This window comes from Morus notabilis, unplaced genomic scaffold (assembly GCF_000414095.1).
Source record: "Morus notabilis unplaced genomic scaffold, ASM41409v2 Scaffold615, whole genome shotgun sequence".
Classification (NCBI taxonomy): Eukaryota; Viridiplantae; Streptophyta; class Magnoliopsida; order Rosales; family Moraceae; genus Morus; species Morus notabilis.
Window position 1 is genome coordinate 28,151 of NW_010366289.1, and position 25,880 is coordinate 54,030.

General features: G+C 38.3%; 4 protein-coding genes across 6 annotated transcripts in view; 3 read left to right on the top strand and 1 right to left on the bottom strand.

The window, feature by feature from the left end:
* Positions 1 to 8,229, top strand: part of LOC21390545 (dynamin-related protein 3A) — a 14,751-nt gene extending 6,522 nt beyond the window's left edge. The window contains exons 13-20 of one of the 3 annotated variants that reach the window (XM_024173405.1): positions 4,405 to 4,491; positions 5,059 to 5,175; positions 5,736 to 5,775; positions 5,848 to 5,993; positions 6,117 to 6,260; positions 6,373 to 6,425; positions 7,419 to 7,518; positions 7,704 to 8,229. In XM_024173405.1, coding sequence (XP_024029173.1) covers positions 4,405 to 4,491; positions 5,059 to 5,175; positions 5,736 to 5,775; positions 5,848 to 5,993; positions 6,117 to 6,260; positions 6,373 to 6,425; positions 7,419 to 7,518; positions 7,704 to 7,817 — 801 coding nt within the window. In that variant the 3' untranslated portion in view covers positions 7,818 to 8,229. The remainder of the gene's footprint in view (positions 1 to 4,404; positions 4,492 to 5,058; positions 5,176 to 5,735; positions 5,776 to 5,847; positions 5,994 to 6,116; positions 6,261 to 6,372; positions 6,426 to 7,418; positions 7,519 to 7,703) is intronic. The other 2 variants (XM_024173406.1, XM_024173407.1) reach the window with 2 other exon arrangements.
* Positions 8,230 to 9,123: 894 nt separating this feature from the next.
* On the bottom strand, positions 9,124 to 12,299 carry LOC21390547 (protein TIC 55, chloroplastic). Its single transcript, XM_010109986.2, has 3 exons — positions 11,805 to 12,299; positions 10,583 to 10,685; positions 9,124 to 10,463 (listed from the first exon to the last, which is right to left on the bottom strand). Exons 1-3 carry the CDS (start codon positions 12,206 to 12,208, stop codon positions 9,345 to 9,347), a joined length of 1,626 nt encoding a protein of 541 aa, XP_010108288.1. The 5' UTR covers positions 12,209 to 12,299; the 3' UTR covers positions 9,124 to 9,344.
* A 984-nt stretch (positions 12,300 to 13,283) lies between these two features.
* Positions 13,284 to 20,315, top strand: LOC21390548 (lariat debranching enzyme). The gene is made up of 13 exons (XM_024173416.1): positions 13,284 to 13,440; positions 13,542 to 13,699; positions 13,801 to 13,922; positions 14,245 to 14,438; positions 14,825 to 15,007; positions 15,105 to 15,223; positions 15,345 to 15,484; positions 15,587 to 15,706; positions 15,966 to 16,039; positions 18,009 to 18,311; positions 18,456 to 18,635; positions 18,762 to 18,927; positions 19,538 to 20,315. Exons 1-13 carry the CDS (start codon positions 13,318 to 13,320, stop codon positions 19,951 to 19,953), a joined length of 2,298 nt encoding a protein of 765 aa, XP_024029184.1. The 5' UTR covers positions 13,284 to 13,317; the 3' UTR covers positions 19,954 to 20,315.
* Positions 20,316 to 23,213: 2,898 nt separating this feature from the next.
* LOC21390550 (putative pentatricopeptide repeat-containing protein At3g25970) lies at positions 23,214 to 25,657 on the top strand. Its single transcript, XM_010109989.2, has one exon. It carries the CDS (start codon positions 23,389 to 23,391, stop codon positions 25,489 to 25,491), a length of 2,103 nt encoding a protein of 700 aa, XP_010108291.1. The 5' UTR covers positions 23,214 to 23,388; the 3' UTR covers positions 25,492 to 25,657.
* The last annotated feature ends 223 nt before the right edge of the window (positions 25,658 to 25,880 follow it).

Consider the following 25,880-nt stretch of genomic DNA (forward strand, 5'->3'; position numbering starts at 1 on the left):
CCGAGCGCATTCTACAAGGGAGTATTCCTTAATGGACTTCGGGAAGACGTTCACGCTGAGGTAAAAATGCATAAGCTGGCGACACTTCAAGAGGTTATGGAGATGGCCCAGCAAATTGAAGATCAAAATGAGGCAGTAGAAAGGATGGGAAGGTGGAATAGTGGACGTGCGGGTGGTTTGGGATGGTCGTACTCAGTCAACGAGGTCCTAAGTGGCCGCACCCCATTTTTGGGGAGCTCTCGTCGATCCAATTCCGGAAGAGAAGTAGGGGAGGTCGGATGAGGTCGCCTTGTGACATCACCCTCCCATAGTCCGTCGGGAGGAGGAACGAGTGGATATCGGAGGTTGTCGGAGGATGAAGTGCAGCAACGAAGGGCAAGAGGGCTTTGCTTCAAGTGTGATGAAAAATATAGCCCCAGGCATCATTGTAAAAGCAAGCAGCAACTCCAACAACTGTTGGCCGCCGAGGATGAGTTGGAAGGGGATGGCGAACCCAAGGAGGAAGAGAACTCTGAAATCGATCATTCGGAAGAGAAGGTAGACCCTTTCCCTTAACTCTGATGGGATTCAATTCCGCAAAAACTATGAAAGGTTAAAGGAAAAATTGGTTCACGAGAGGTGGTAGTGTTGGTTGATGGTGGGGCGTCCCATAGTTTTGTGTCGAAGGCGGTAGTGAAGGAATTGGGGCTGCTTTGTGACTTGTCGGCCAAGTGCGGGGTGCAGGTAGGCAACGGAATGTGGTTCAAGCAACAGGGAGTTTGTAGGGGTTTGGAGTTGTTCATACATGGAGGATTTCTTCCTATTTGATTTAGGAAGCACATCGTTGTTTTGGGAGTCACGTGGCTATGGACCTTGGGAAAAGTAATGGCGGATTGGTCTCGGTTTACTATGGAGTTCAAGGTGGGGGAGAATTGCGTGAGTTGGATTGGGGATCCCGCTTTATGTTGCGAGCCGGTGAGTTTCCGTTCGATGACTCAAACGTGGGGGGACACTCAAGTGGGGGTGTTGTTGGAACTTTGCGAAGTTGTGGGGAAGGGGGGCGGTGAGCAACCTGTGGCCATACCGGGAATGTTGCAATATGTGATAGCGGAGTTCGGGGATGTTTTTGAGGAGATTAAGGGGCTGCCCCCGAAATGGGCTCGTGATCACCGTATTATATTGAAGGACGGGGCCGATCCTCCAAATATTCGCCCTTACCGCTACCCGCATTTCCAAAAGGGGGAGATTGGTAGCCGACATGATTTCTTCTGGAATCATTCGTCCTAGTAGTAGCCCGTTCTCTAGTCTAGTGCTCCTCGTGAAGAAGAAGGATAGGAGTTGGCGCTTCTGTGTCGATTACCGGGTTTTGAACCAATTGACCGTGCCAGACAAGTTCTCGATACCGGTCATCGATGAGTTACTTAATGAGCTCCACGGAGCGAAAGTGTTCTCTAAGTTGGATTTGAGGGCGGGGTACCATCAAATCCGAGTACATGAAAGACGATGTTAAGAAAACTGCTTTTCGGACGCATGAGGGCCACTATGAGTTCTTGGTGATGCCTTTTGGCCTCACTAATGCGCCGGCGACGTTTCAAGCCCATATGAACTCGGTATTTCGTCCTTTCCTTCGCCGGTTTGTTTTTGTGTTCTTTGATGACATCTTGGTCTATAGTAGGACCATGAAGGAGCATCGGAAACACTTGGTTCAGGTGCTAAAGGTGTTGAAGCGGGAGAAGTTGTTTGCTAACATGAAGAAGCGTGTGTTTGGCCTGCATAGCTTGGAGTATCTTGGTCATCGTTTTGGGCGAGGGGGTTGCTCCGGACCCCTCCAAGGTGGCAGCAATAAGCTCGTGGCCGACTCCTAAAAATGTCTTAGACGTGTGCAGGTTTCTTGGGCTGACCGGATACTATCGGCGGTTTGTGCGAGGCTATGGTGAGATTGCACGGCCCTTAACCAATTTGCTCAAGCGGGGTGGGTTTGATTGGGAGGACGGTGCGGCAGGAGCCTTCGCGGCCCTTAAGAGGGCCATGACCATTCTACCGGTATTGGCGATGCCCGGCTTCAGCAAAACCTTTGCGATTGAAACTAACGCGTCGGGGGCTGGCCTTGTGCAAGAAGGCCAACTAGTTGCATTTTTTTAGCAAAGCACTATCGGAGACAAGTCGGTTGAAGTTCGTATACGAGAGAGAGTTGATGACTGTGGTGTTTGCCATACAAAAGTGGCGCCACTACCTATTGGGTTGCCGTTTTGTGGTCCGCTCCGACCAACAAAGTCTCCGATACCTATTGGATCAGCGGATGCTACCACCGGAGCAATTGTGATGGGTTACCAACTTCTTGGGTACGATTTTGAGGTGCAATTCAAACCGGGAGCTGCTAATAGGGTGGCGGACGCTTTCTCTCGAAGGGGGAATGAGCAGCCATTGACCCTCACGGCCATTTCCATGCCGCAGCTGTTGGATGTGGGGGATATTCGAAGGGGGCAGCGGGTGGATGACCAGTGTTTGGGGTTGCTAGCAAAGTTGCAGGCAGGAGAACAAGTCAGGGAAGGATATAGTGAGAAGGAGGGATTGTTGCTCTATAAAGACCGGGTAGTTTTACCGCGTTCTTCACCATGGATACCCTAATTGTTGCACGAGTTCCATGACTCGGTGGTGGGAGGCCATTCGGGGAACCACACTTATAAGAGGGTGTCAAGCAATGTGTTTTGGCCCAGCATGAAAGAGGAAATACGAGACTATGTGGCTCGGTGCAAGGTTTGCCAAAGTGCCAAAAGTGAGGCCATATTTTCGGCTAGGTTGTTGCAACACTTCCCAATTCCAAATAGGATTTGGGAGGACATCTCCATGGATTTCATTGGCGGCCTCCCTAAATCGGAAGGGCGAGACGCAATCCTAGTAGTGATGGATCGGCCGTCCAAGTTTGCACATTTCTGCCCTCTTGCTCATCCTTTTTCGGCGAAGTCCGTGGCATAGTTGTTTGTACGTGAGATTGTTCGGCTCCACGGGGTTCCCTGTTTGATTGTGAGCGATCGTGATCCTATTTTTATGAGTTCCTTTTGGTGAGAGCTATTCAAACTCCAAGGAACCCGGCTACAAGTAGTTCCGCTTACCACACCGAGTCCAATGGCCAAACCGAGCGGGTCAACTACTGCTTGGAAACGTATTTTCGGTGCTTCGCGGGTGCTAAGCCAAGGCTGTGGTTGAAGTTTCTTCCATGGGCTGAATACTGGTTCAACACGACCTACAATGCTTCGACTAAGCATACCCCCTTCTACATTGTTTATGGGCGGCATCCTCCTGTGTTGTATTGGTTCCAAGACATTCCTTCGATGGATGATGAGGTAATTAAACAAATGCAGCTCTGTAACCACATGTTAGATGAGCTCAAGGAACAATTGGCGAATGCGCAACAACGCGTGAAGCAATTCGCTGACCAGCGGCGGAGAAAGGTGAGCTTTGAGCCTGGTGACTGGGTACTCCTCAAGCTGCGGCCGTACAGGTTGAAGTCATTGGCCAAGAAGCGTAATGAGAAGTTAGCTCCTCGCTATTATGGTCTATTCGAGATTGCTGAGAAGATTGGCACCGTGGCATATCGGCTACTACTTCCTGAGGACACACGTATCCACCCGGTCTTCCATGTTTCGCAGCTCAAGGCTTTTCGGGGCGATGCACCACAGAGTCAGCCACTGCCGCCGCAGCTTACAGAGGAGCTCGAGCTCTTAGTCCAGCCAGCGGCCTTACTGCGAGCCCGTCCTTCTCATGACGGGGGGCCCCATGACTTGGACCTCCTCATTCAATGGGAGGGACTGCCGGAGTGGGAGGCCACTTGGGAGCCTCTAGACTCCAATTGCTGCCAATTGCCCGACTTCAACCTTGGGGACAAGGTTGATCTTGAGGAGGAGGGGGTACTGTCAGACCTTTACTTAGGAACGTTTATACTAGGAGGGGTAAGGGTGGCAAGAAAGGAAGAGTTGGGGGCCAGGGAGTAATTTCAGAAAGTGGCTAGAAGGGTGACGTGGCAAAAACAAGTGGGATTCAGGGTAATTGGGGATCGAAATGCTTAGTGGAGGGGTTAGTATGGATTTTTTTGGTTGTCTTTGTTTTCTCCACCGACGGTGGCTGGGAGTTCCGGAGTACTCGAAATCTCCAGGTTTATCTTGTTTTCAGTTGTCTAGCATAAGTCTTGTTGCTGGTTGATTCAATAAAAGTTTCCCTGATTCCTTTCAAATTCTTCTCGTTGTGCATCTGTGTGTGTGAGTGTTGTGTGATTGGCTGAGAATTACTAGGTTCCTTACAGTATCATCTTAAAATACTAATCTTTAACATGCATATTCAAAGTATTACAAATCTGTACTTGTTCAGTTCGCAACTTACAACTGCCTAATTGGTTTATAGCTGATCGATCAACTAACTTTGTTTCAGATGGATTATATAAATTCTTCAAATCCAAATTTCCTAGGTGGTAGCAAAGCTGTTGAGCTTGCTCAGAAACAGTTGAGATCTCCACAGGTACCTTCTACTACCACTTAGGGCAAAATTAGTTTTCACAGCTCACAATAAGTATGGTCTTTGGCGCCATGGAGGACAGTGAGTGAGGTGAATGTTTGCTAATTGCGTGATCGGCTTTCAGATATTTGTTCTTTTAGATAGTGCTATGAGATTTTATCCTTGGAGTTGGTTGTGAACTTCTAATTCTTGGGTTGAATTGATCAAAAATTGAGGAAAAGGATGTGCCCTTGAGGTTGTTTTTTTTTTTTTTTTTTTTTTTTAAAAAAAATTTTTTTTTTATATTTTATTTTTTACAAGCACTTCTAAAAAAAATTGAGGTTTTTTTTTTTTTTTTTTTTTTTTTCTCTAAAAAAAAATTGTTCTATGATATTTAATTATTACAAGCACCTGCTCATACTTATTTTTTATTTTGGATCAACGACATGAGACAGATTTGGGTTATAATCTAATGAAGTCTAGTTTTGGATAAAATAAGAATTCCCACAGATTAATTTTGCAGTTCAGACTTTTGAAATTCAGCTGGATAGTTGAGGTGGACATTCTGATGTGTTTTTTTATATGTTACAGGGCAGTACGGATGCTGGAAAGGCATCCTTCATGGAGAAAGGCCAAAATTCTCTGGCTTCTCTGGCTGCTCTTCCTAGGTCGGTTGTGAATGGAGCTTTATCAAACGGTCGAAACCAGGTATTCTTTGTGTTTGTATTTCTCCCTCAAGGAGAACTCAGTTTATACTTTATTCCTATGTATCATCTTCTACTTGTAGCGGGGTTTGTGATTTGGTCAAAGTCAGTTATGAATTTCAGTGAAATCAGGTTGCACTTGCCTATATTTGAAAATTCAATCAAATTAAAACGGTTTTAATGCTATCTTCTAAATAAATTTTTATTTAATTTTGATTTGGTTGACCGGAACTTTGTACAACGGGGAACATAATCACATATACCGACTACATGAGGCAATAATTATAGGACAGAATCATTTTAGAACCTCTTTCTTATGATTATTTTCTTAATTCATGTTGATAGAGGTTGGTTTGTGGTGAAATTGATATAGATTAAGCAGAGCAATGAGAAACTAAATTTCCTTATTTAAATCATTACAAAAAAATTTTAGGGTCAACTATTGACTTGACATTAAATAGATGGTATTTATTTCTTTTTCCCCCCATTTAGATCACAGTTCTGCTTGTCTTTGATAATTTGTTTTAAAGATCTATATCTTATCTTAGGCTTGATTTCTGGCAGGGAAGTCCTTCAGTAAACAATGAGAAACCTATATCATCTGGTAAATTCTTGCACATCATTAATAAGATTATTAATGCTAGCATCTTGGTTAACTTGATATTTTCAAATATAGCAGGAAATGCATCTGCGAGGACTTGGGGGATTTCATCTATATTTGGGAGCAGGGGATCATCTGGAGAGGGACCAGCTAGCAGCAGATCTTCAGGTGAGCCCGATCATTCTGATCAGATGCCTTCCAGGAGGATCAGTCTGACAAAGGTAATTACATGGCCTTACAGTGGTTGATTCTTAATGTTTAATTTGTCATCCATCTTTTTATATATTTCTGTCATTTTCTAATTTCAACCAGTTTTTTCTTTTTACTGCACTGACCGATCTCAGCCCCCATCCACATTAAGGGAACTTGAAACAACAGGGAATCAAACACTAGAAATTTTGGTAACCAAATTACTCCTGCAATCATACTATGACATTGTCAGAAAGAACGTTCAAGACCTAGTTCCAAAAGCTATAATGCATTTTCTGGCAAGTCTAGTTATTTCTCCTTTGTCTGTGTGATTTACTTCTAAGTTTCCTTTTTTTTTTTTTTTTTTTTTTTCATTTAACATATCTTCTCTTTCTGCTTAATGTGCTTTAGGTCAACCATGCAAAACGGGATCTTCATAGGACCTTCATACATAATCTCTACAGGTATATAGTTCGAAAACAGCCTTTTCTCTTTTTGTTTAAATGTGAAGTATTACACTTTTGAAGACTGATTCCTTGTTAAATTTTTTTAATTGATTTCTTTTATTTGTCTCACGACGCATGAGTGAGAAAAATAAAATTTTTGAATGTAAAGTATGGCATGGCAAAATTATGTGTTCATCCAATGAACTTGTATGTAGATTTAGGAGCTATTAACTGTGGAATTGGGAGACCTGAGTGAAATATGGTGATTTGCCGATAGTTTGGAGCTTATGACGTTTATTTTACATTGATAGCCATGCTTTGGTATAGTTCTATATGGAATAAAAGTTTTTGATTTTGAGAGGAAGAATATCAACTTCATAAGTTCGCACCTTTTGTAATTTGCTGACATAGCTCTCGACACAAAGGACTCTACTGGCTAGAGAAGTACTGATTATTAGGCACGAAAGTCATCGGTCGTTATCACTCTGTAGCTAAAATAGTTTTAGTTGTAAAATTGGCTAGAATTTTAACAGCTCAACAGAGGAAGGAAAATGAAGTGAAGACACGTGGGCAAGTCTACATGGTTACTGTGTACTGTAGTATATAGGAATAATACTGTAAACTGATTTGGTTTTGGAATCAACCAATAGGATTAGAGCCTTATTAATCCGTTAAAACTAAATGTGTTAAATAGAAGATTTTTACTGGTTTTTTCATTCTGAAGTCGGTTAGAGAGAGAAGATAGTGAGAGAAGCTCTAGAGGAGAGAGAAGCTCTAGAGGTTGTACTATCTTGATCTGCCATTGATTAGAATAAAAGCTTTGTTGAGGAATTCTTTCGATTTCTTTTTCTCTTTGATTTGTTGTGTGTGTGATGTGGTGATTCAATTGTGTGGTCTGAGAATTGTTCTGGGAATTTCTGAGGGGTTTTTACAACAGTTTTGAATTTTGGATGGGAGAAAGTAATGATGATTCCTGGTTTTGAGCTTGTTTTTCTGCCGGTATTTATGCAGAGAGGACCACTTTGACACGCTGTTGGAGGAGGAGGATGACGTTGTCTTGAAAAGGAAACACGACCAAGAACTCCTTCAGGTTTTAGAGAAAGCCGTCCAGGTAGTAAAATATGTTCGTTAAGAGTTTCTTGTCCCTATTTATTTCTTCATATTTAAGTTCAGCATTCGGAAGTTTTATTGTCAATGACTTTGCCAGCTTCCGCTTCCGAGTCCTTTTCTCAATCTCTACTTCACGGAGGAAATTCCATCTAATCTTCTTTTTCACTTGTATGCTTTTCGTGATAGATGCTTGAGGAAGTTGAATCTGACGTCTCAACACGAAGTTCACATTCAAGCTCTAATAGTGATGATGCGACCAATGGTTTGCCACGGGCTACTACGGGGATTTCATCTCGTTGAAATTTCAAAACCAAAGTTGAGGACATGCCATCTTACGTTCTCATCCCTTAGTAATTTGAGAGCTCGAAAATAAGAGCAGCCTCATTTCCGCCAGCTTGTTATGCGGTGGAATGCAAAAGTCATTTGCGAGTCTTAAAATTCTGTCCTACTACTATATACATGTCAATCCATCCACGTACGAACGAAGCCGGAAGTAATTTTGTAGCGCCCTGAGGAAAAAAAAAAGGAAAAATAGCTCGAGCGGCTGATTCAAATTTCCCATTTTCATAGAGTAGCACATTCTTGGATTGCATTGTATTTGTGTGTGTGTGTGTGTGTGTGTGTGTATTCAACGGAAACAATGCAGGTTTTTGTCTGCTGGCACTTCTGAATTCTGAAATTAGACGGATAAAATAGCTTGACGGCAAAAGATTAGTACTATGGGTAGCAATTCGTGTCACGTGTCGTGTTTTGATAGTTTCTTCTTAAATTTACAGTCAATTCGAATACGACCCGTGACACGAAATTTTTAAAAACCGCAACACGAACACGACACGATCACTTTACGGGTTGGCGCGGCACGACACGAAAATGACTCGTGACACGGAATTGATCCGTGAACTTGAAATTGACACTATAGTTATATATATTTTTTTAAAATTTTTTACATATTAAAAATAATTTAAAATTTATAACACACTAAAATACAATAATATCCATTAAAATTAAGCAAATAATAATATAAAATTTTGAGTATAACTATCATGATATTATAAGTTCATAATAAAATTTAAAATATGTAATGAATAATATATATATATATATTTTTTTAATTTTTTACGAGTTTCGTGTCGTGTTCGGGTTAGACGGGTTTAACCCGAAATTGATTTGTGTTTTTCGTGTCAATTTCAAGTCGATCCAATTCTGATCTGAATTTTTTTTTCTCAACCCTAATCCGTAAAATTCGTATCTTTTTCGAATCGTGTTATCGTATCGTGACTCATATTATCGGTCTAATTAGTACGAACTTAGGTAATACATAGACGGCATAACGAGTATAACTACCAAGTCTCATGTATATTGCCATCTTGTTTTTGGCCTCTTTAAGACGATAGATTGTACTGATTACTGATTCACACTGTATTTGGTTTGTATTTATGTTTTCGAGTATGCCGTTGGATTAATTTGGAACTCACTCGTTTTAATTCAACATCTCCTCACAAATCATATCTAGAGATCTAACTGAAGGAAACTGAAGTCTGCGCACAAGATCCCAAGAGAAAGAGGGATGGCAAGAATATGGAAATTCAAGCATCCGCGCTCCATGTACGGAAATATACTTGTCCATGCCATCTATACAATAAATCTTATAGAACAAATATCTCATCACCCAAAAGAAAAGAAAAGAAAAGAAAAAAGATCAATCACTATGTTCACATTTAGTGTTGTGACTATATTTTGGGTTCGATAGCATTTTCCACCAACTATACACCAGCACTTGAAAGTCCAAGTCCTTGGCCTCAGAAACAAATGATACCATTTGATGGTTCACAATCTCCTGTGCGTCCTAATGAAGTTCGTTGTATTCAAAACCACAGCAGAATGGCACGCATAGGCGCCACCAGAGCACAAGGCCGCTGTCACCAACAGAAGCGCCTTCCATTGTCTTCCGGATGCCAGTATCGCCAGCGCAGCCAACACCACGGCAACAGCAGAGAGGCCATTCTTCCACGCTTGGAAAGCCTTGACAACCTCTCTACACCCTTTGCAATGAATGACATGCCGGAAATATCGGTTGGCCAAGTTGGGAGCGTGCACTGTCCCAATCCCTCCCTTGGCCGGGGAGGAAGCCGAAACATTTGCGACTACTCCAGCAGGGGCATGTTCCACCACAGCTGGCTCTTTGGGTAGTGATATGGTGCTGTGCCCAAAATGATAGGGCATTCCATGACCCACCTTGTCCATCCACCTCCTGTACTCAGCCACCCAAGTATCTGAAGACCTCAAGTTGAGGTAAAGCTCTTTGGTAGGTACTTTTTCTCTCATGAGAACCTCGTTTTGGGAGGAGAGAAATCCCATGTCTTGCTCAAATACTTTACAAGCATTCTGATGGAAGTACCACTCAGGAAACAACTTAATCAAAGGTGATCTTCTTGTGTTCCCAAACCTCACAATCAGCATGGACTTCCCTTGCCCACTCGGTCTGCACAAGAACAAACCTGTGAAGTAATGCTTCTCTCCATTCTTGTCCACAATCTCGCGATTGTTCTGAAGAACGCACGGCGCATCAAACCGCAAGTAGTTAAGCAACTCCGGTTCGGATGATCGGCCCCACCACCCTGCGAAGCCTCGGTCGGAACGTTCACTCACTTTGAAAGCCAATGGCTGCGCGTCCTCTCTCTTAGCCGTCCAATCCGTGCGGTCGTGCGAGATGGGAACGTGGGCAGGGTCCATGAGATTCTCCAAAAGTATGGAGTGGTCGTATGGGAGCTCGTGGATAGTTGAGATGTCGTTGAAGCCGGGCCTCGCGAAGTTCTCGAACCAAGGGAGCTTACTGGGGTTTGGTGGAGCCTTTTGGGACATCCAAACCCATATTACGCCTTGGGAGTCTCTAACCTCGTACGGCTTCAGACATGCCGCTCGAGGAATCTTGGCATCAGCTGGAAGCTAAACGTATGTAGATAATAGTGCATATGTTGGATATGACATGACTATTAGTAATTTGGATTGTCAAACTTGATGAAAATATTACAAGGTAAATCTCAAACCAAAACGTACGTACGGACCTGAGGGATCTTTACACATTTTCCATCACCTTCAAATTGCCAACCATGGTATAGGCATTCCAGTCTTCCATCTATTATCTGCCCTTCTGATAGTTTTGCCAATCTACATATAAACATACATGAAATTTGATCATTGAAAAGCATAACAACCATCTAAGCCATGGAATAATGGAATTAGAACATTAATTGGGTTGAAAAAAAATGCTTAAAATTTGCAATTTTTATTATTTACGTTAAGAATAATTAGACACCTTAATTATTCTGTATTATCGAGAATAATAAAATTGTCAAAGAAAAATAAACAAACAAGAACAATGATGATTTACCCTCAATGTAAGACCTACGTTCGAAGCAGAATTCTACTGCGATGAAATATATATATATATATATATATGTGTGTGTGTGTGTGTGTGTGTGTGTGCGCACATATATATTACAAAAAGAAATCGCACGTGTTAACTCTTGGTCCATTCACCTGTCGCTCTATAATTAACACTTTATTATTCATTCCTTTCTCCCACTTTGGTGAACATGAGATTTGATCCACTAAATTTTTGAACTAAGTGATCACTTTACCAACTTGACATACAACTAAATAAGTTATTGTTAGGAAATTATATTTCTTAATAATAATTATAAACCACATATTTATAATAATTATATTAATATTATTTAATTAATTGAATTAATTAAGTGATTTAATTATAGAGAGTCTAATAGTCTCCTAATTGAATATAGATTAAATGAGTTGATATTTAATATTGATTTAATTAAGTTTGATGAGAGTTTAATGAGACAGTATATAAAAAAAACTTAAATTATGATAACTAATACGTCAAATTATTCGGTTGTTTTTTTTCTCTATTTAGAGAGAAAATACCTCATTTAAGAATCTAATAATTCAACTGAGAAAGATAATAACTGAACGCGCTTATTATCTTAAAAATTTTTATTAAAGATTAAGGGGTTGTTTGGTTAGAGGATTCAAATTATGATTTGAATCATGATTCATAGTTCACTACAGTATTTTCTTAAAAAAAAAATACACATAAATTAAAAATAACTCTAATCACATTATTCTAATTCATGATCCAAACATCTGCTAAAACTACATGCTAAAACTACATTGATGGATCTCTAACTATTTATTCTAACATATTTTCTTAATAATTTAATGTCTAAAAATGTGAAATAAGGATTTACAAGGAACAGATAGCGCTACCTGTGGGGACACCGATCTTCATGACACCGCAACTCGCCGGCGCCGTCCCGGTACAAAACGAGCTGCTTATCAAAGACAGTGAGACCCAACGGCGCGTCGTGAGGGAGGTTCTTGGTGAGGTACAGAGGGTACCACTCCTCCGTCCAATCGTACTCCGCCACGACCTTCTCCCTCCTCCGATCTTCCTCGCCGGTGGGACCCACAAAGACCTTGTTATCATCGTCCGTACGGGCTTTTAAGTCCGCGACGGCACTGCACTTGGTGTGGCTCAACCTTTTGGGCGCTGCTGGTATTTTTAACGGTTTGAATAGTATGAGCGGGTGTGAATGTGAAGTGAGAGAGAGGAGATATTTGGTTGTTGGGAAGAGGAGAGAGGAAGAGATGAGGGAAGTGGAGAGGGCCATAACAAGTGATTGGGATATTGGAGAAATGATGGAGAGAGAGAGAGAAAAGAGCAAATGTTAATGAAGCCAGCCATATTGTTGGGAAGGAGAATTGGAGAAGGAAGTAAAATGTTCTACAACTGTTGGTCATTGCTTGTTGCTTTGTCCCGCCACTCCTGGCCACACATTCTTTTGATGCTTTACTCTCATCTCATTCTCATGACAATACCTCTTTTTCTTTTTCTTTTTTTTTTGTCTTTTTTCCTTAAATCTTTTTTGACCATTAATGTCAAGGTATTGTAAATTCATCATATCTTGTACCATAATTGGATGCTCAGATTAATTCTATTTATTTCGTTAAGTTTATTTTCTTTTTCTGCCTTTTATCTTTTTTTTTTTTGCTTGTAAATTATATATTTATATTCACTTACTTTCGTGTCGTTGGACGGGCGACTTGTGAAAATTATTATACGTAAGAAACTAGACTTCTTGAATACAAAAAAAAAAAATAAAAATCAAAGGAAAAGAAAAAGCCTTGTACACAAAACGACATGTTTTGAAAATAATTTCAACAAAAAACCACATGTGGTTTAGTTGTCTTAAACGACTAAAAACTTTTGTTTTTCACCATGAACGACAGGAAACTTAGCCACCAAATTATGCCGTTTAGCGAGAAGTGAATCGCCTCGTTCACTTTGCGGATTCGAATTGAAATGTAACATTTTTTAAGAATTTTTTACTGTAATAGAAGAAGTTAAATGTAATATTTTATAAAAAATTTTTACTATAAAAATTTAAAATTAAAAACTTAAATCAGTAAAATAAATAAAATTATATTAAATTTATTTTTAACTCAAATTCTTCCGAAACAAACACAAAACAAACGATGCCACAATTTACTGATATATGACTGGAATCTTTACTGACACCTACATGTCGTTTCATTCCAAATTACAGCAATATTTAACCTGAAACCACGTGTTTCCGCGCTCAGACGACAGCAGACTTGTAAAACGAAAAGTACGTGTCGTTTCATTGGAGGGACATATTTTCTTCGTCAATTAATTCCCTCCAGTTTTCTTCTCTTCTCCGAGAATCCGAAATTGGGGTTTCACAGTGGACTGGACGCCATGAAAATAGCAGTAGAAGGATGCATGCATGGCGACCTCGACAACGTCTACAAAACCCTCAAATACTACGAAAGAGTTCACGACACCAAAATCGACCTCCTCCTCTGTTGTGGCGACTTTCAGGTATTCATTCCATTGCTTCACTTTCAAGCCCTAATTTTGTGGTTTTTGAAAGCTTCCGAATTCACTAATGGCGGATCAAATCATTGTTGTTTATTAATCAGGCAGTGAGGAATGAGAAGGATTTGGAGAGCTTAAATGTCCCGCCCAAATACCGATCCATGAACTCCTTTTGGAAGTACTATTCCGGCGAGGAAGTCGCTCCCTATCCCACCATTTTCATCGGCGGAAATCACGAAGCTTCCAATTACTTGTGGGAACTGTGAGTTATCAATGCGAAGGTTTTTGATGAATTTTTCAGAAGTAATGCGTTTATATGTTTATTCCATTGCTTGAATTGTGTTGTTCATACACTAAATTTAGGTACTATGGAGGATGGGCAGCGCCTAATATATACTTTTTGGGATTTTCTGGAGTGGTCAAGTTTGGGAATCTTCGCATTGGTGGATTGTCTGGAATTTATAATGCTCGCAATTATCATTTGGGTTTGTTCTTGTTCTATATCTCCGTTGCGGTTTTGCTTGAACTGTTGTTGTAGTTGTAAAAGCAGGCACTAGTTGTAAAGCAGGCACCTAAAACCTCTTGTTGATTCTTGGATGGGCATATTGTTTGGTTTCTATCACTATTTTGCTCTCAAATTTTAGCTTGATATTTTAAAGTGAACATTTGTATCCGAACGAGCTAATAGAGATTGGGTTATTCTTAAGGTACAATTTAATAGCTACCATCTTGGCTATTATCCCAATGCATAGTATCGGGATCCTGCAATTTTCATTTGTTGAGTTTAGTTTTTTTTTTTCTGAGCAGGACACTTTGAGAGGCCTCCATATAATGAGAGCACTATTAGGTCCATATATCATGTACGCGAATACGATGTCCAGAAACTCATGCAAGTCGAGGAACCGATAGATATATTTCTTTCGCATGATTGGCCTCTTGGCATCACTGACTGTGGGAACTGGAAACAACTTGTTAGATTCAAGCCATTCTTTGAGAAAGAGGTGAGATTATATGTTAATGAACTTACAAAGTTAGGTAGTATTTACATCGCATGTTAGAAAATGGATCTGAACATCGTTTTTCATTTTAATTTCCTTGTTGTGATGCCTCTTATGCTTGTTAGCTGAAGCTGGTGTTAATGATATAATTTCAGTTGATTTCTTAAAACAAAAATGAAAATGTAAGAAGAAAACATGATATATCTGTCGACACATGGTAAGAAAAACAAAATGTTATCAGTCCATTCATACACGATATCTGTGAAACATATGCAGCGGAGCTTGAATTTCTTCTGATTTTTGTTGTTAATCTATTCTTGTTTCCCCATTTGGTTTAATTTACTGCATCAAAAGAATATATTGTTTTTACTTGTTGTGATGTTGTCCAGATTCAGGAAAAAACTCTTGGAAGTAAAGCTGCTGCGGAACTGCTGCAAAAGTTAAAACCTCCTTATTGGTTTTCAGCCCATCTACATTGCAAATTTGCTGCTCGTGTTCAACATGGGGAAGGTGGCCCAGTGACAAATTTTCTTGCTCTGGATAAGTGCCTTCCAGGGCGTAAATTTTTACAGGTACTTGATGTGATGTTATTGTATTTATAGAATATTGGGTCTCTTTTGTCACCGTTAACATCTAACATCTGTTTGTGATATTGGCTGGTGCTTTAAGATCGTTGAAATTGAATCGGCATTAGGACCTTATGAGATTCAGTATGATGAAGAATGGCTAGCTATAACTCGGAGGTTCAACTCTATCTTCCCTCTGACCAGGGAAAGGGCAAACTTTAGGTGTGTAGACGTTAAAAATACTTAGCCACCCTTCCTTCCCTTCGGGAATCCTTTTAATTTCTGTGTTCTGACATTCTGTAAGCGTAAGAGGGAGCCACTAACTCTGCTTTATATACAACAGGGGTTTACATCTTGACATGCAAGATTGTCGCCAATGGGTCAGGACCAAGCTACTAGAAAAAGGAGCCATACCTTTTGTTTTTTCAAGGATGGTTCCGTGTTATGATCCGTCTAAATCCGTCTCCAGTAGTTCATTTCAAGGCATGCTTAATTAATATGGTCCTTTTATTCTTTTATACAAACATTTTAATTTTTGTGTTGTATAAAAGAAACATTGACAGTAGTTTGAACTTCATTTTGCAGGATATACTAGGAATCCTCAAACGGAGTCTTTGTTGCAGTTTCTAGAACTTCCTTATCTCCTTGATAACATGACAGAATCCTCAGAAGTATCAAACAGCCCTGTTTCATCGATTCATAGAGGTAAAAAGTTGTTTCCGTTCATGGTAGACATTAACTACTCCCTTTACCATGGCTAAAAGAGCCTATAGATGGCTAAAAGAGCTTAGAAATGAACTACTTCAGGGACAAAAAGCTAAAGAATACAACGATCTTTGTTTGTGGTATAGTCCGGCTGATATTTTCTTATACTGAGAAACATAATCACTGTTCTTGTCCTCTCTGGTTTTCTATCTCTACAAGCCTCACTTCCTGAAACTAGTTATCAAATGTCTATCCGTAGGTTCCCTTGATCATAACAGCGAAGACATCCCCCTTGATGATGAGGATGAGTCGGAAGAAGTTGCGGAAGATGACGTGTAAACTGAAAGATAATAAAGTCTGAAGAGATAATAAAGTCTGAAGCTCCACGGTAATATCTTCCTCGCAAATTATTTCTCCTCAGCATTTACATAATTGGTGCATAATCACGTTTGTACTTTCTAATCCATTTTTATATAATAGAACCAAATATACATATATGCTTATACAACTTGCTCATTTGAACGGTCTGGTTCTATTTTTCCAACTCACCCGTTTTCTTTCTTTGGCCCCATTTGTTGTAAAAAATTCGTTAATCGAAGAGTCCCAAATTCTTTGTATGCTAGGTGGGCCTAGGATAATAAAAAGTCTGATAACTTAGAAGGATATTAAAGAAATGGTGGTTAACCTAGACGTTTGCTTTGTTTGTCGGACACTGATGTCAGATGGGCTATACATGGAAGGCTATCCATCATATTGGCTTTGGAGAGCAAAACCATATGACGCATGTGACGAGCAGGATGGAAAAGCCGTTATGGAAAGACAACCTTAATGATTGATGCAGAGGCATGGTCGATAATATGGGGTGGTCATTAGGCGAAGCTGTGTTGTAGCTGGCTGGAGCACACCCACCTAAATGTCTCAAATGGCTGGTTGACTTGTCCTTGGCCATTTAAGAGCCATTTTTTTTCCCTGCACAACTTTCCATGCCCGATCTTGCCGACAGATATGTTACAAGGATTTAAATGATTTTCTCTTCATGAGTTCTTGACGTGAAGCTTTAAGCAAAATACACGATTAGTGTACAGACTTGAATGATAGGGTTTGCTAGGTAGATCCTGCTATGGACAACGGCTGTCTGCTTCCTTACTTTCTTTGGTTGATAATCGCTTGTTGTCCTTTTTATTCACTCACTGATTGTGACTTGTGAGTTTGTACTTTGTACTCTTTCTTTTGGTACAAAAAATTTTTCTACGTTGGATATTTTAGAAAGTTTTGAGACAAAAACGATGATAATCTCGGCTGGATTGAGGGCGAATTTAGTTCAGGTGTTTAGAATAATCATAACCAACTTCTGTTGTGCATTCTACTTTCCATTATTATTTTGGGAGTTTTGTAAGACTAGAAAAAAATAAATTATCAATAGTTTTATACTTTTTAAGTCATTAGATTTGTATTAAAAATTATCTGTTTATAGATCTAAAGTTAGAAATTGGCTTTACAAATTTGTATTAAAAATTATATGTTTATAGATGTAAAGTTAGAAATTGGCTTTACCGACTTACTGGAAAAAATTCCTATTATTTTTAGTGAAAAGAGAAAAGTAATAGTCTAAAGACCATGTAGTCAGAAAATTTCTCGACTTTTAAGTAATAATGGTCCGTTTATTTCTCGACTTTTAAGTAATAATGGTCCGTTTAGTTTGTTGATTCGAATTTTTAATTTGAGTTGAGATGTGATTTTATGTGAGAGTTTTTTACTACAGTAAAAAAGTTAGATGTGACTGTTTTGAGAGTTTTAAATTGTAACAAAACTCAAATCGGTGAAATGAACCGGATCCATGTAGAATATGAATTTTTTTCACTGAGATAAATTTCTGATATAACTTGCTCAAAAATCTAATTGTGGAGAATGTACAGTCTATCATGATTCTCGGGTTTAGCTAATAGATTTTAAATGCGTGATATTGTTTGATAAAGGCGTTCTGATAGTAATTTCATTACGGGAAAAGAGGTTCCCTCTCCTCAAAGCTGTTAGGGGAAGTCAAAATGATCCCGAGCGCAGCTTCATTTAATAGAGTCGGAACTTTCTCTATCTCTCCCTATCGCATACAAAACACAACATCAACTACATTACTCAAAAAGTGTTAATCTAGTAGACCCCATCTACTTTCTGACATCAACTAACCTTATAAATGCATAATTAAATTGCCTCATCTGTTCTCTCACGCACGCCCTGAGATAGTTCCAATTCAATGAATGCATGTGACAGAACTACAAAGAGTATTTATCATGAGTCCTAATAGACCACTTTTTCCTCCATGGTTAAGCTGCTGCTACAGCAAAAAAAAAAAGCTCAAACGCTCATGGAGGACAGATTAACAGCACTCTCTTCCAGATCACCTGTTCTTTACCACTTTCTCATTCTCGTGATCGCCTTCTATAAGGCGACTTGTCCTTCTGGTGCGCAACTCTCATTCGGGTTCTATTCTGTTGCATGCCCTTCTGCCGAATTTACGGTCCGAAACACAGTCAGAACAGCTTCTTCTAGAGACCCAACTATCCCTGGAAAGCTCCTTCGCTTGGTTTTCCACGACTGTTTTGTGGAGGTATAAACGTCAAAAAAAAAAAATGAAAATAATAATAATAATTTTTAGTATAAAAATGACCGTTTATAGGTGGTTTTTTTTTTTTTTTTTTTTTTTTTTTTTTGGGTGTACTAAAAAGTTTTGGCATGATCATATTTTATGCAGGGTTGTGATGCATCTGTGCTGCTACAAGGAAATGGGACAGAGCGAAGTGATCCAGCAAACGGGTCTCTTGATGGGTATTCGGTTATCGATTCGGCGAAAAGAGTGCTCGAGTTCTTTTGCCCAGAAACAGTTTCTTGCGCAGACATTGTAGCTTTGGCTGCTAGAGATGCCGTTGAGTTTGTGAGAAATTAACTAACTAAAACTTCCTCATTAAGATAGAATGTTTTATATTTATGTTTGTGTTATGTCTTCATCAGTTTTTGTTGTGTGTGTTTATTATAATTGTGAATGAATGGGTGGCCACAGGCTGGCGGACCTGCGGTTCAGATTCCAACTGGGAGGAGAGATGGGAAGGTTTCTTCAGCATCAAATGTCAGACCCAACATCATAGATACAAGCTTTACTATAAATGAGATGACTAAGCTTTTCTCTTCCAAAGGATTGTCCTTGGATGACCTTGTCATTCTGTCAGGTAGATTTGCAATAAAGCTTTGTTTTAACTGTATTCGGTGGAAATCAATGCTGCCCACTGATAATTATAATTAGGTGCATTGGAAACTATTTCCTATTATTTTATTTTATTTTTTTTAACATTCTATAAATCAAATTACTTATTCATGCTAAAACTATTATTGGTTCATCTCTGAGAGAAGAAATGATTAACTAATATGACATCAAAGAAGGGCTGAGCTCTATGCTTAGACCCTTATAACTGTACTTTTTAATGGTCTACAACTAAGATTAGGATTTATTAGGAACTCTATAAATTCTGCATTTATTATTCAATGAGAGAAATTAGTATTTTTTTTTCCTATCCAGTGTTGTTCACAGTTGGTCCACCTCTTTGGTAGGTTATTAAGCCTTGAGATTGAAACATAAGCCTTGAGATTGAAACATAATTTTTTTTTTTTTTATTGAAAGAGACTGAGACATAATTAACAAAAATGGTATTATTTATAGACCTCCATACCTGCACTCTTTAAAATTCTCAAAATAAGAGCTTCAGTTAGCCAAATACTATTGCGTTTTCCCAATATGTCAACAATATTAAGTACCTAGTGGCGCTTTGGCTTAATTTGCAGGAGCTCACACCATAGGAAGAGCTCATTGCAGTGCGTTCAGTGATCGCTTCAAAGAAGACTCAAAAGGGAAACTCACTCTCATCGATGCCTCCCTCGACGGCACTTATGCAGAAGAGCTCATGAAACAATGCCCTGCCCAACCAAACCCCTCCACCACTGTCAATACCGATCCAGAAACGTCCTCTTTGTTTGACAATCAGTACTACAAAAATCTCATGTCCAAGAAAGGCCTCTTCCAATCGGATTCTGTCCTCTTTAGCGATGACAGAACGAGGGAGCTTGCCGAGAATTTCGCAAACGACCAATTCAGTTTCTTCAATAGTTGGAGTCGGTCTTTCGTTAAGCTCACTAACATTGGAGTGAAGACAGGTGATGAAGGAGAAATTAGAGTGTCTTGTTCATCACTCAATGCATAACAGGCAACCAAATTGAGACGTTCAGCAATTTTCCGGGTCCTGATTATCATATAAGCAATAAAATGGTTAATAATGAGTCCCTAAATTAGGAGATAATCACAGCTCAAAACACATTTAGCAAGTATGGTTCCTGTTGTTTATTACAAGGTTTCTTATTCTTTGCTTATTTGTTGGTAGATGTTTGTTCTTGTTGCTACAAAAAGAAGGTTGTATAAAGTGGAAGTGTCCCTAGCTAAAAGTTATTATTTTTTCCCTCCATATAACCGTTGTGGATATAGGGAACAGTAATATATTCTCTGCTGTTCTGGAAGTGGAATAAAAGTGTTGATTTTTTTTTTTTCATTTTCATTTTTTTTTTCATTTTCATTTTTTTTTCAACCACCTCAGTTTTCGCATCTGGTAATGTTTATGTCGTTGTATCCATTTTTAATATTCAATGGTGTATTAATATATCCCTACTGACCAATTTCTGCGCTATTTATCAGTGGTTCTTATTTATATATATATATATATATGCGCCCACACAATATGTAAATTCTCTCTTTTATATTACAAATGAAATTGATATGCCTTTTTAGTTCTTACTTCATTAATTAATTAGCAAAAGCATAAATACACAGAAAGCTAAAAACAGTACTTTTTAAAGCAAAATAGTCTGAGAAAGTGAAATTAGACTAGGGTGAACCCGTTTTTATTCTTTTTCTTTTCTAATTTATTTTAATTATAAAAAAAAGAAGAGAAGGGGATGGATTAGTCACAGATATTAGATTGTGTCTCTAATTTTCTTCATCAATTCCCATCTCAATTACTATAATAGAAAAAAAAGGGAATATCAACGCATCTCGAAATTAACGATTGATCTCTGTTAATAAATCCGCTAATCCCGATATATTACTAAAAAAATTGACATAATACGTGTGTTATATATGCAGATGTTGACAAAAAATGATCCAACGCACTTAAACCTCTCTCAATCGGTTCATGAGAATTTGTTGGCGCCTAATGTCCAAGTTCTTTCTTTTTTTATTTTATTTTAATAAAACTGTTGAAATTTCTGTGATTTAGAATGTACAATTAAAGGGTTTGGTTATTGTAGTTTTTTATAGGTTCTTCTTGGCTTAACATGGTTTTTTATTTTGTGTGTCATGTAGATTTCTAGTAGAAGAGAAAGCAATGCTGATAAGATTTTGCATATTCCTCTACAAAATGGTGATTTAGCTCAAAAATACATGTAAGGATCAATAAGCAAAAAGATAGACAATGTGAGTGGAAAAGTAAGTTTTTGGCAATTTGGCTATATTTTTTGCTTAGATTATATTTTTTAGATAAATGTTTGATAGAAAAAGTAGGGAGAACAACAATGTCATGAAAAATGATTACAACAGTATGACATTAATGTGTGTCGTTTCTGTTTCACTTTTTTTTTTTCATATTTAGTTTTGTTATGTTATTGATAGATCATGCTAATATATAGTACTTAAATAAATTCTCTTTCGTTGTTCTGTTGCTAATAAATGTTAGCAATATGTGTCTTATTTTTCCCCTTTTTCATTAGTAAATATTGCTGAGATATTGACTCTCTGTTCATTTGTATCTCTGTGATATATATACATACCCTTATTGGATATATTTTATCCTTCTTGGGTTGTCGCAAACTATGCCCTTGGTTCTCTTGGAGATGATCCTCTTTGGACTACTGGAATTATTGAACTCGGCGGAGCTTCTGTTTAGGTTTAGTTCCACTTTCTTTCTTTAACTAATCTCCTTTGATGGGAGAAATCTATTTTTATAATATCATGATCGGCATTTAAGTTATATTACCAATCTACTACTGCGTTATTGCAAGTTCATTTAGTAAAAATTCAAAGCATGCCTTTAGAATAGGCTACACTTTAAAATCAAGTTATGAAACACACCTTTCCCCTTCTCTCCAAAGAAGGAATTTTATAAAAATTTACTTGGATCATATAGTGTTCAAGCATTTGATAATGGACGCTAATATTAGTGATGCTTAGACTCTGGTGTGTTTTTATTGCAAGTGACTTTCGTTTCTACTAAGCCAATGCCTTATGAGTATTCCCAAGTTATTATATTTGAGAATATAACTTACAATCTCTACGGTCATAGTTTTCTTCATTTTAGTCAGGTAATTGTTAAGTTTTTTCCTAATTGTGCGTATCTATCTATCAACATGCTTATCTTAACAGATTAAGTAAAATGTCTAGATTGGATGTGAATTAAAACTTTTGCATTCACTCAGGGAGTGCATGTTTGGAATCGTTTTTTAAAACGGTTTTCACGTATTTCGATAGCAAAAAATGAAAATGAAAACAAAACGACGTTTGTTTAACAAATATTTTGAAAACGAAAATAATGAGAATAATTTTTGTGAAGGAATTAAAAAATAGTTGAAAGTTATTTTTCACTTTTCTATTTTTATTTTTTAGTACTTGTCAATAATATTATAATATATTAATTAATAAACATGATTTCACTTTTTTATTATACTCAAAACAATCTCTTAAAAAATTAATTAAACGCAATTTCAGAATCAATACCAGAATGATTATCAAAACAATCTCATTTTTACTTTTTATGAAAAATAAAATTATTTTGAAACCAATTCTAAACGTACCCATCATTTTTTATTTTTTACTTTACAAAGTAAATAGCTGCGGAACATTTAATCTTTTAATTTTTGCCTGTTGCTTCTGGGTGAAGAAACATGACTATTCTTTTTTGAGTTGCGTTGAACCAATCTATTTGATGATTTTCGTGTTTGCATGAACTTTACTGCTTCTGGTCGACCACTTTAATTGCAGTTAATTTTCTTCTAAGATTTTTGTTAGATAAAATTTATCGAGGCAGTATGATATAGTTTAAGGGCCCGTTCATTTCACTGATTCGAGTTTTATTTTAGTAAAAAGCTCTTAAAAATAGTCACATCTAACTTTTTTATTACAGTAAAAAATAATCACATAAAGTCATATATCAACTCAAACTAAAAACTCAAATCAACGAACTAAATGAGCATTAAATGTTTTAACTGAAAATAGATTAGATATATATAATATATATAAACTAATTCTGTACTATAAAAAACCTACACTTTTTTTATAATACAACAGTATTTTTAGGTTTCATTCCAGCTAGTGTAAAACGAAAAGGAAAGAGTAAAACGACATATGAGAAAATGACCACAGAAGCCTACTATATATATTGAAAACATATTAGAATTTCGTTAAGAAAACGTTAAAAACCAGATTATGAATCTGGATCAACAGCCAAAAAGTGTGTATATTTCAACCTATATGACATCTAGTTCTTGTCAATTGAACTACAATTTTCAGGAAATGATTGAGATAAACTTCATTGAATAGAGAGAGATTCATCATTGTTCCTGCGGCGAAAACGACTAGGACTACTTACTAGTGAATGAGGTTATCGCACTTACCAATTGGGCGTTCGCCAAATTCATTTGCCAAGGTTCTGATCACACATTCTTGGGCAATTAAATCAGGAACGCTTAGCGACATTTATATTGCCAATAATATTCTTTGTGGGTACTCAAGACGTCAAGAATCTTGGCTTGCTCACAAACTGTTCGACGAAATGTCTCAGAGAGACAGTGTCTCTTGGAACACGATGATCGCTGGCAATGTAAACCGTGGGAACTTCGAGAACGCGTGGGAATTCTTTAAAAACATGAAAAAATGTGGATTTGAGCTTGATGGTTATACATTTGGAAGCTTACTTAAGGGGGTTGCTTCTGCTCACCAATGGAGTATTGGGCAGCAGGTTCATTCCATGATAGTTAAAATGGGTTATGCTGAAAATGTTTATTGTGGAAGTGCTCTTTTGGACATGTATGCCAAGTGTGGTAGAGTTGAGGACGCATTTCTGGTGCTTGAAGGCATGCCAGAACGCAATCCTGTCTCATGGAATGCACTAATTTCCGGTTATGTTCAACTGGGTGATCGAGATACTGCTTTTTTGTTGTTTGCTTGCATGGAACAGGAAGGCTTGAAGATTGAGGACGGAACAATCGCTCCGCTCTTGACGTTGCTTGATGATGCCGAGTTTTACTTGTCCACAATGCAAATGCATGGCAAAGCTATAAAACATGGTCTGGAATTTGAGAACAAAGTCTGCAATGCCACAATCACTTCATACTCGGAATGTGGTTCTATAGCGGATGCTAAGAAAGTATTTGATGGTTCTTTTGGAACTAGAGATTTGGTGACGTGGAATTCGATGTTAGGGGCATATTTGGTACACAATAAAGAAGAATGTGCGTTCAATCTTTTTATAGACATGCAAAGATTTGGGTTTGAACCAGACATTTATAGTTATACTAGCATCATAAGTGCTTGTTTTGAAGAAGAACATAAGAAGCATGGAAAATCTCTCCATGGTTTGATAATAAAAAGGGGACTAGAACAATCAGTCCCAGTATGTAATGCTTTGATAGCCATGTATCTTAAGTCGAATACTAGATCCATGGTCGAACCGCTAAGTATCTTTGAATCCATGGAGTTCAAGGACCGAGTTTCATGGAACTCAATTTTGACTGGTTTATCACAAGTTGGACTCAGTGAAGATGCCTTAAAATTCTTTGGGCATATGCAATTTGCAATTTTAGAGATTGATCACTACAGTTTCTCAGCTGTCCTCAGGTCTTGCGCAGATTTAGCAACTCTCCAATTAGGCCAACAGGTTCATGTCTTGGCAATTAAATCTGGCCTCAACTCTAATGAGTTCGTCGTCAGCTCTTTGATCTTCATGTATGCTAAGTGCGGTATTATTGAGGACGCAAGGAAATCTTTCGAAGAGAACCCCAAAGACAGCTCAATCACTTGGAATTCAATCATTTTCGCGTATGCTCAACACGGGCAGGGTTACATTGCACTAGACTTCTTCTCCCAAATGAAAATGAGGGAAGAAGTGAAACTAGATCACATAACTTTTGTTGCAGTGTTGACTGCTTGCAGTCATATGGGTTTGGTTGAAGAAGGCTGCAAACTATTAAAATCCATGGAATTCAAACATGGAATACCCCCACGAGTGGAGCATTACGCTTGTGCAGTTGACATGTACGGACGAGCTGGGCGTTTGGACGAGGCAAAAGCCTTAGTTGAATCAATGCCATTTGAACCGGACGCAATGGTGTGGAAGACGTTATTGAGTGCCTGTAGGGCTTGTGGAAACATTGAATTCGCTAGTCAGGTGGCTAGCCATCTGCTGGATGTGGAGCCAGAAGAGCACTGCACTTATGTCATCCTCTCCGATCTGTACAGGCTCCTTAGGCGTTGGGATGAAAGCGCTAGTGTAAAGAGGCTTATGAGGCAAAGGGGTGTGAAAAAAGTCCCTGGTTGGAGTTGGATAGAAATCAAGAACGAAGTGCATGCTTTCAAAGCTGAAGATCGTTTACACCCGAATTCTGATGATATATATTTTCTACTTGGAGTGTTTATGGATGAAATCAGAAGGCTAGATGACGTTGATGATTTAGAAGTTTTCATGTATTCACTTGGATAACGTGAATGGATTTTTGTTTCACATTTGTTATCCGAGTGTGGATGCCATAGAAGGCCCTTAATTTGCTGGTGTTGGCTGCATAGCTGACAGTACAAAGAGACTTCCTCAAATACACCAAATTTTGTTTCACATTTACAAACGTTGTGAATATGAAATTGTTAGTAATTCAGCCAAAATATAATGAATTTCAAGTAAGTTCGCAAACTAAAACGACCAGAAATTTTTACTATCAAAATAACAAGATTTTGGGTTAAAAAATGTTTCAATGGAAGAGTCAAAGACCCGTAGTGTTTTAACTCTATTATTTATTTATTTTTCAAGTAGGGTTCTTCACGGACATAGCAAAATTTAAGTAGTAAAGTTGATATATGACACGATTTTTTAAATCT

What these genes read in the sequence shown, in the direction of transcription:
- LOC21390548 (XM_024173416.1), top strand. Translation starts at nt 13,318, where the DNA reads ATGAAAATAGCAGTAGAAGGATGCATGCATGGCGACCTCGACAACGTC. An exon ending in TGCTCGCAATTATCATTTGG is followed by an intron (nt 13,923 to 14,244) that starts GTTTGTTCTTGT and finishes TTTTCTGAGCAG; the next exon opens with GACACTTTGAGAGGCCTCCA. An exon ending in AAGAAGTTGCGGAAGATGAC is followed by an intron (nt 16,040 to 18,008) that starts GTGTAAACTGAA and finishes GAGTCCTAATAG; the next exon opens with ACCACTTTTTCCTCCATGGT.
- LOC21390547 (XM_010109986.2), bottom strand. Translation starts at nt 12,208, where the DNA reads ATGGCCCTCTCCACTTCCCTCATCTCTTCCTCTCTCCTCTTCCCAACA. An exon ending in GAAGATCGGTGTCCCCACAG is followed by an intron (nt 10,686 to 11,804) that starts GTAGCGCTATCT and finishes GTTTATATGTAG; the next exon opens with ATTGGCAAAACTATCAGAAG. An exon ending in AATGTGTAAAGATCCCTCAG is followed by an intron (nt 10,464 to 10,582) that starts GTCCGTACGTAC and finishes ACATACGTTTAG; the next exon opens with CTTCCAGCTGATGCCAAGAT.
- LOC21390550 (XM_010109989.2), top strand. Translation starts at nt 23,389, where the DNA reads ATGAGGTTATCGCACTTACCAATTGGGCGTTCGCCAAATTCATTTGCC.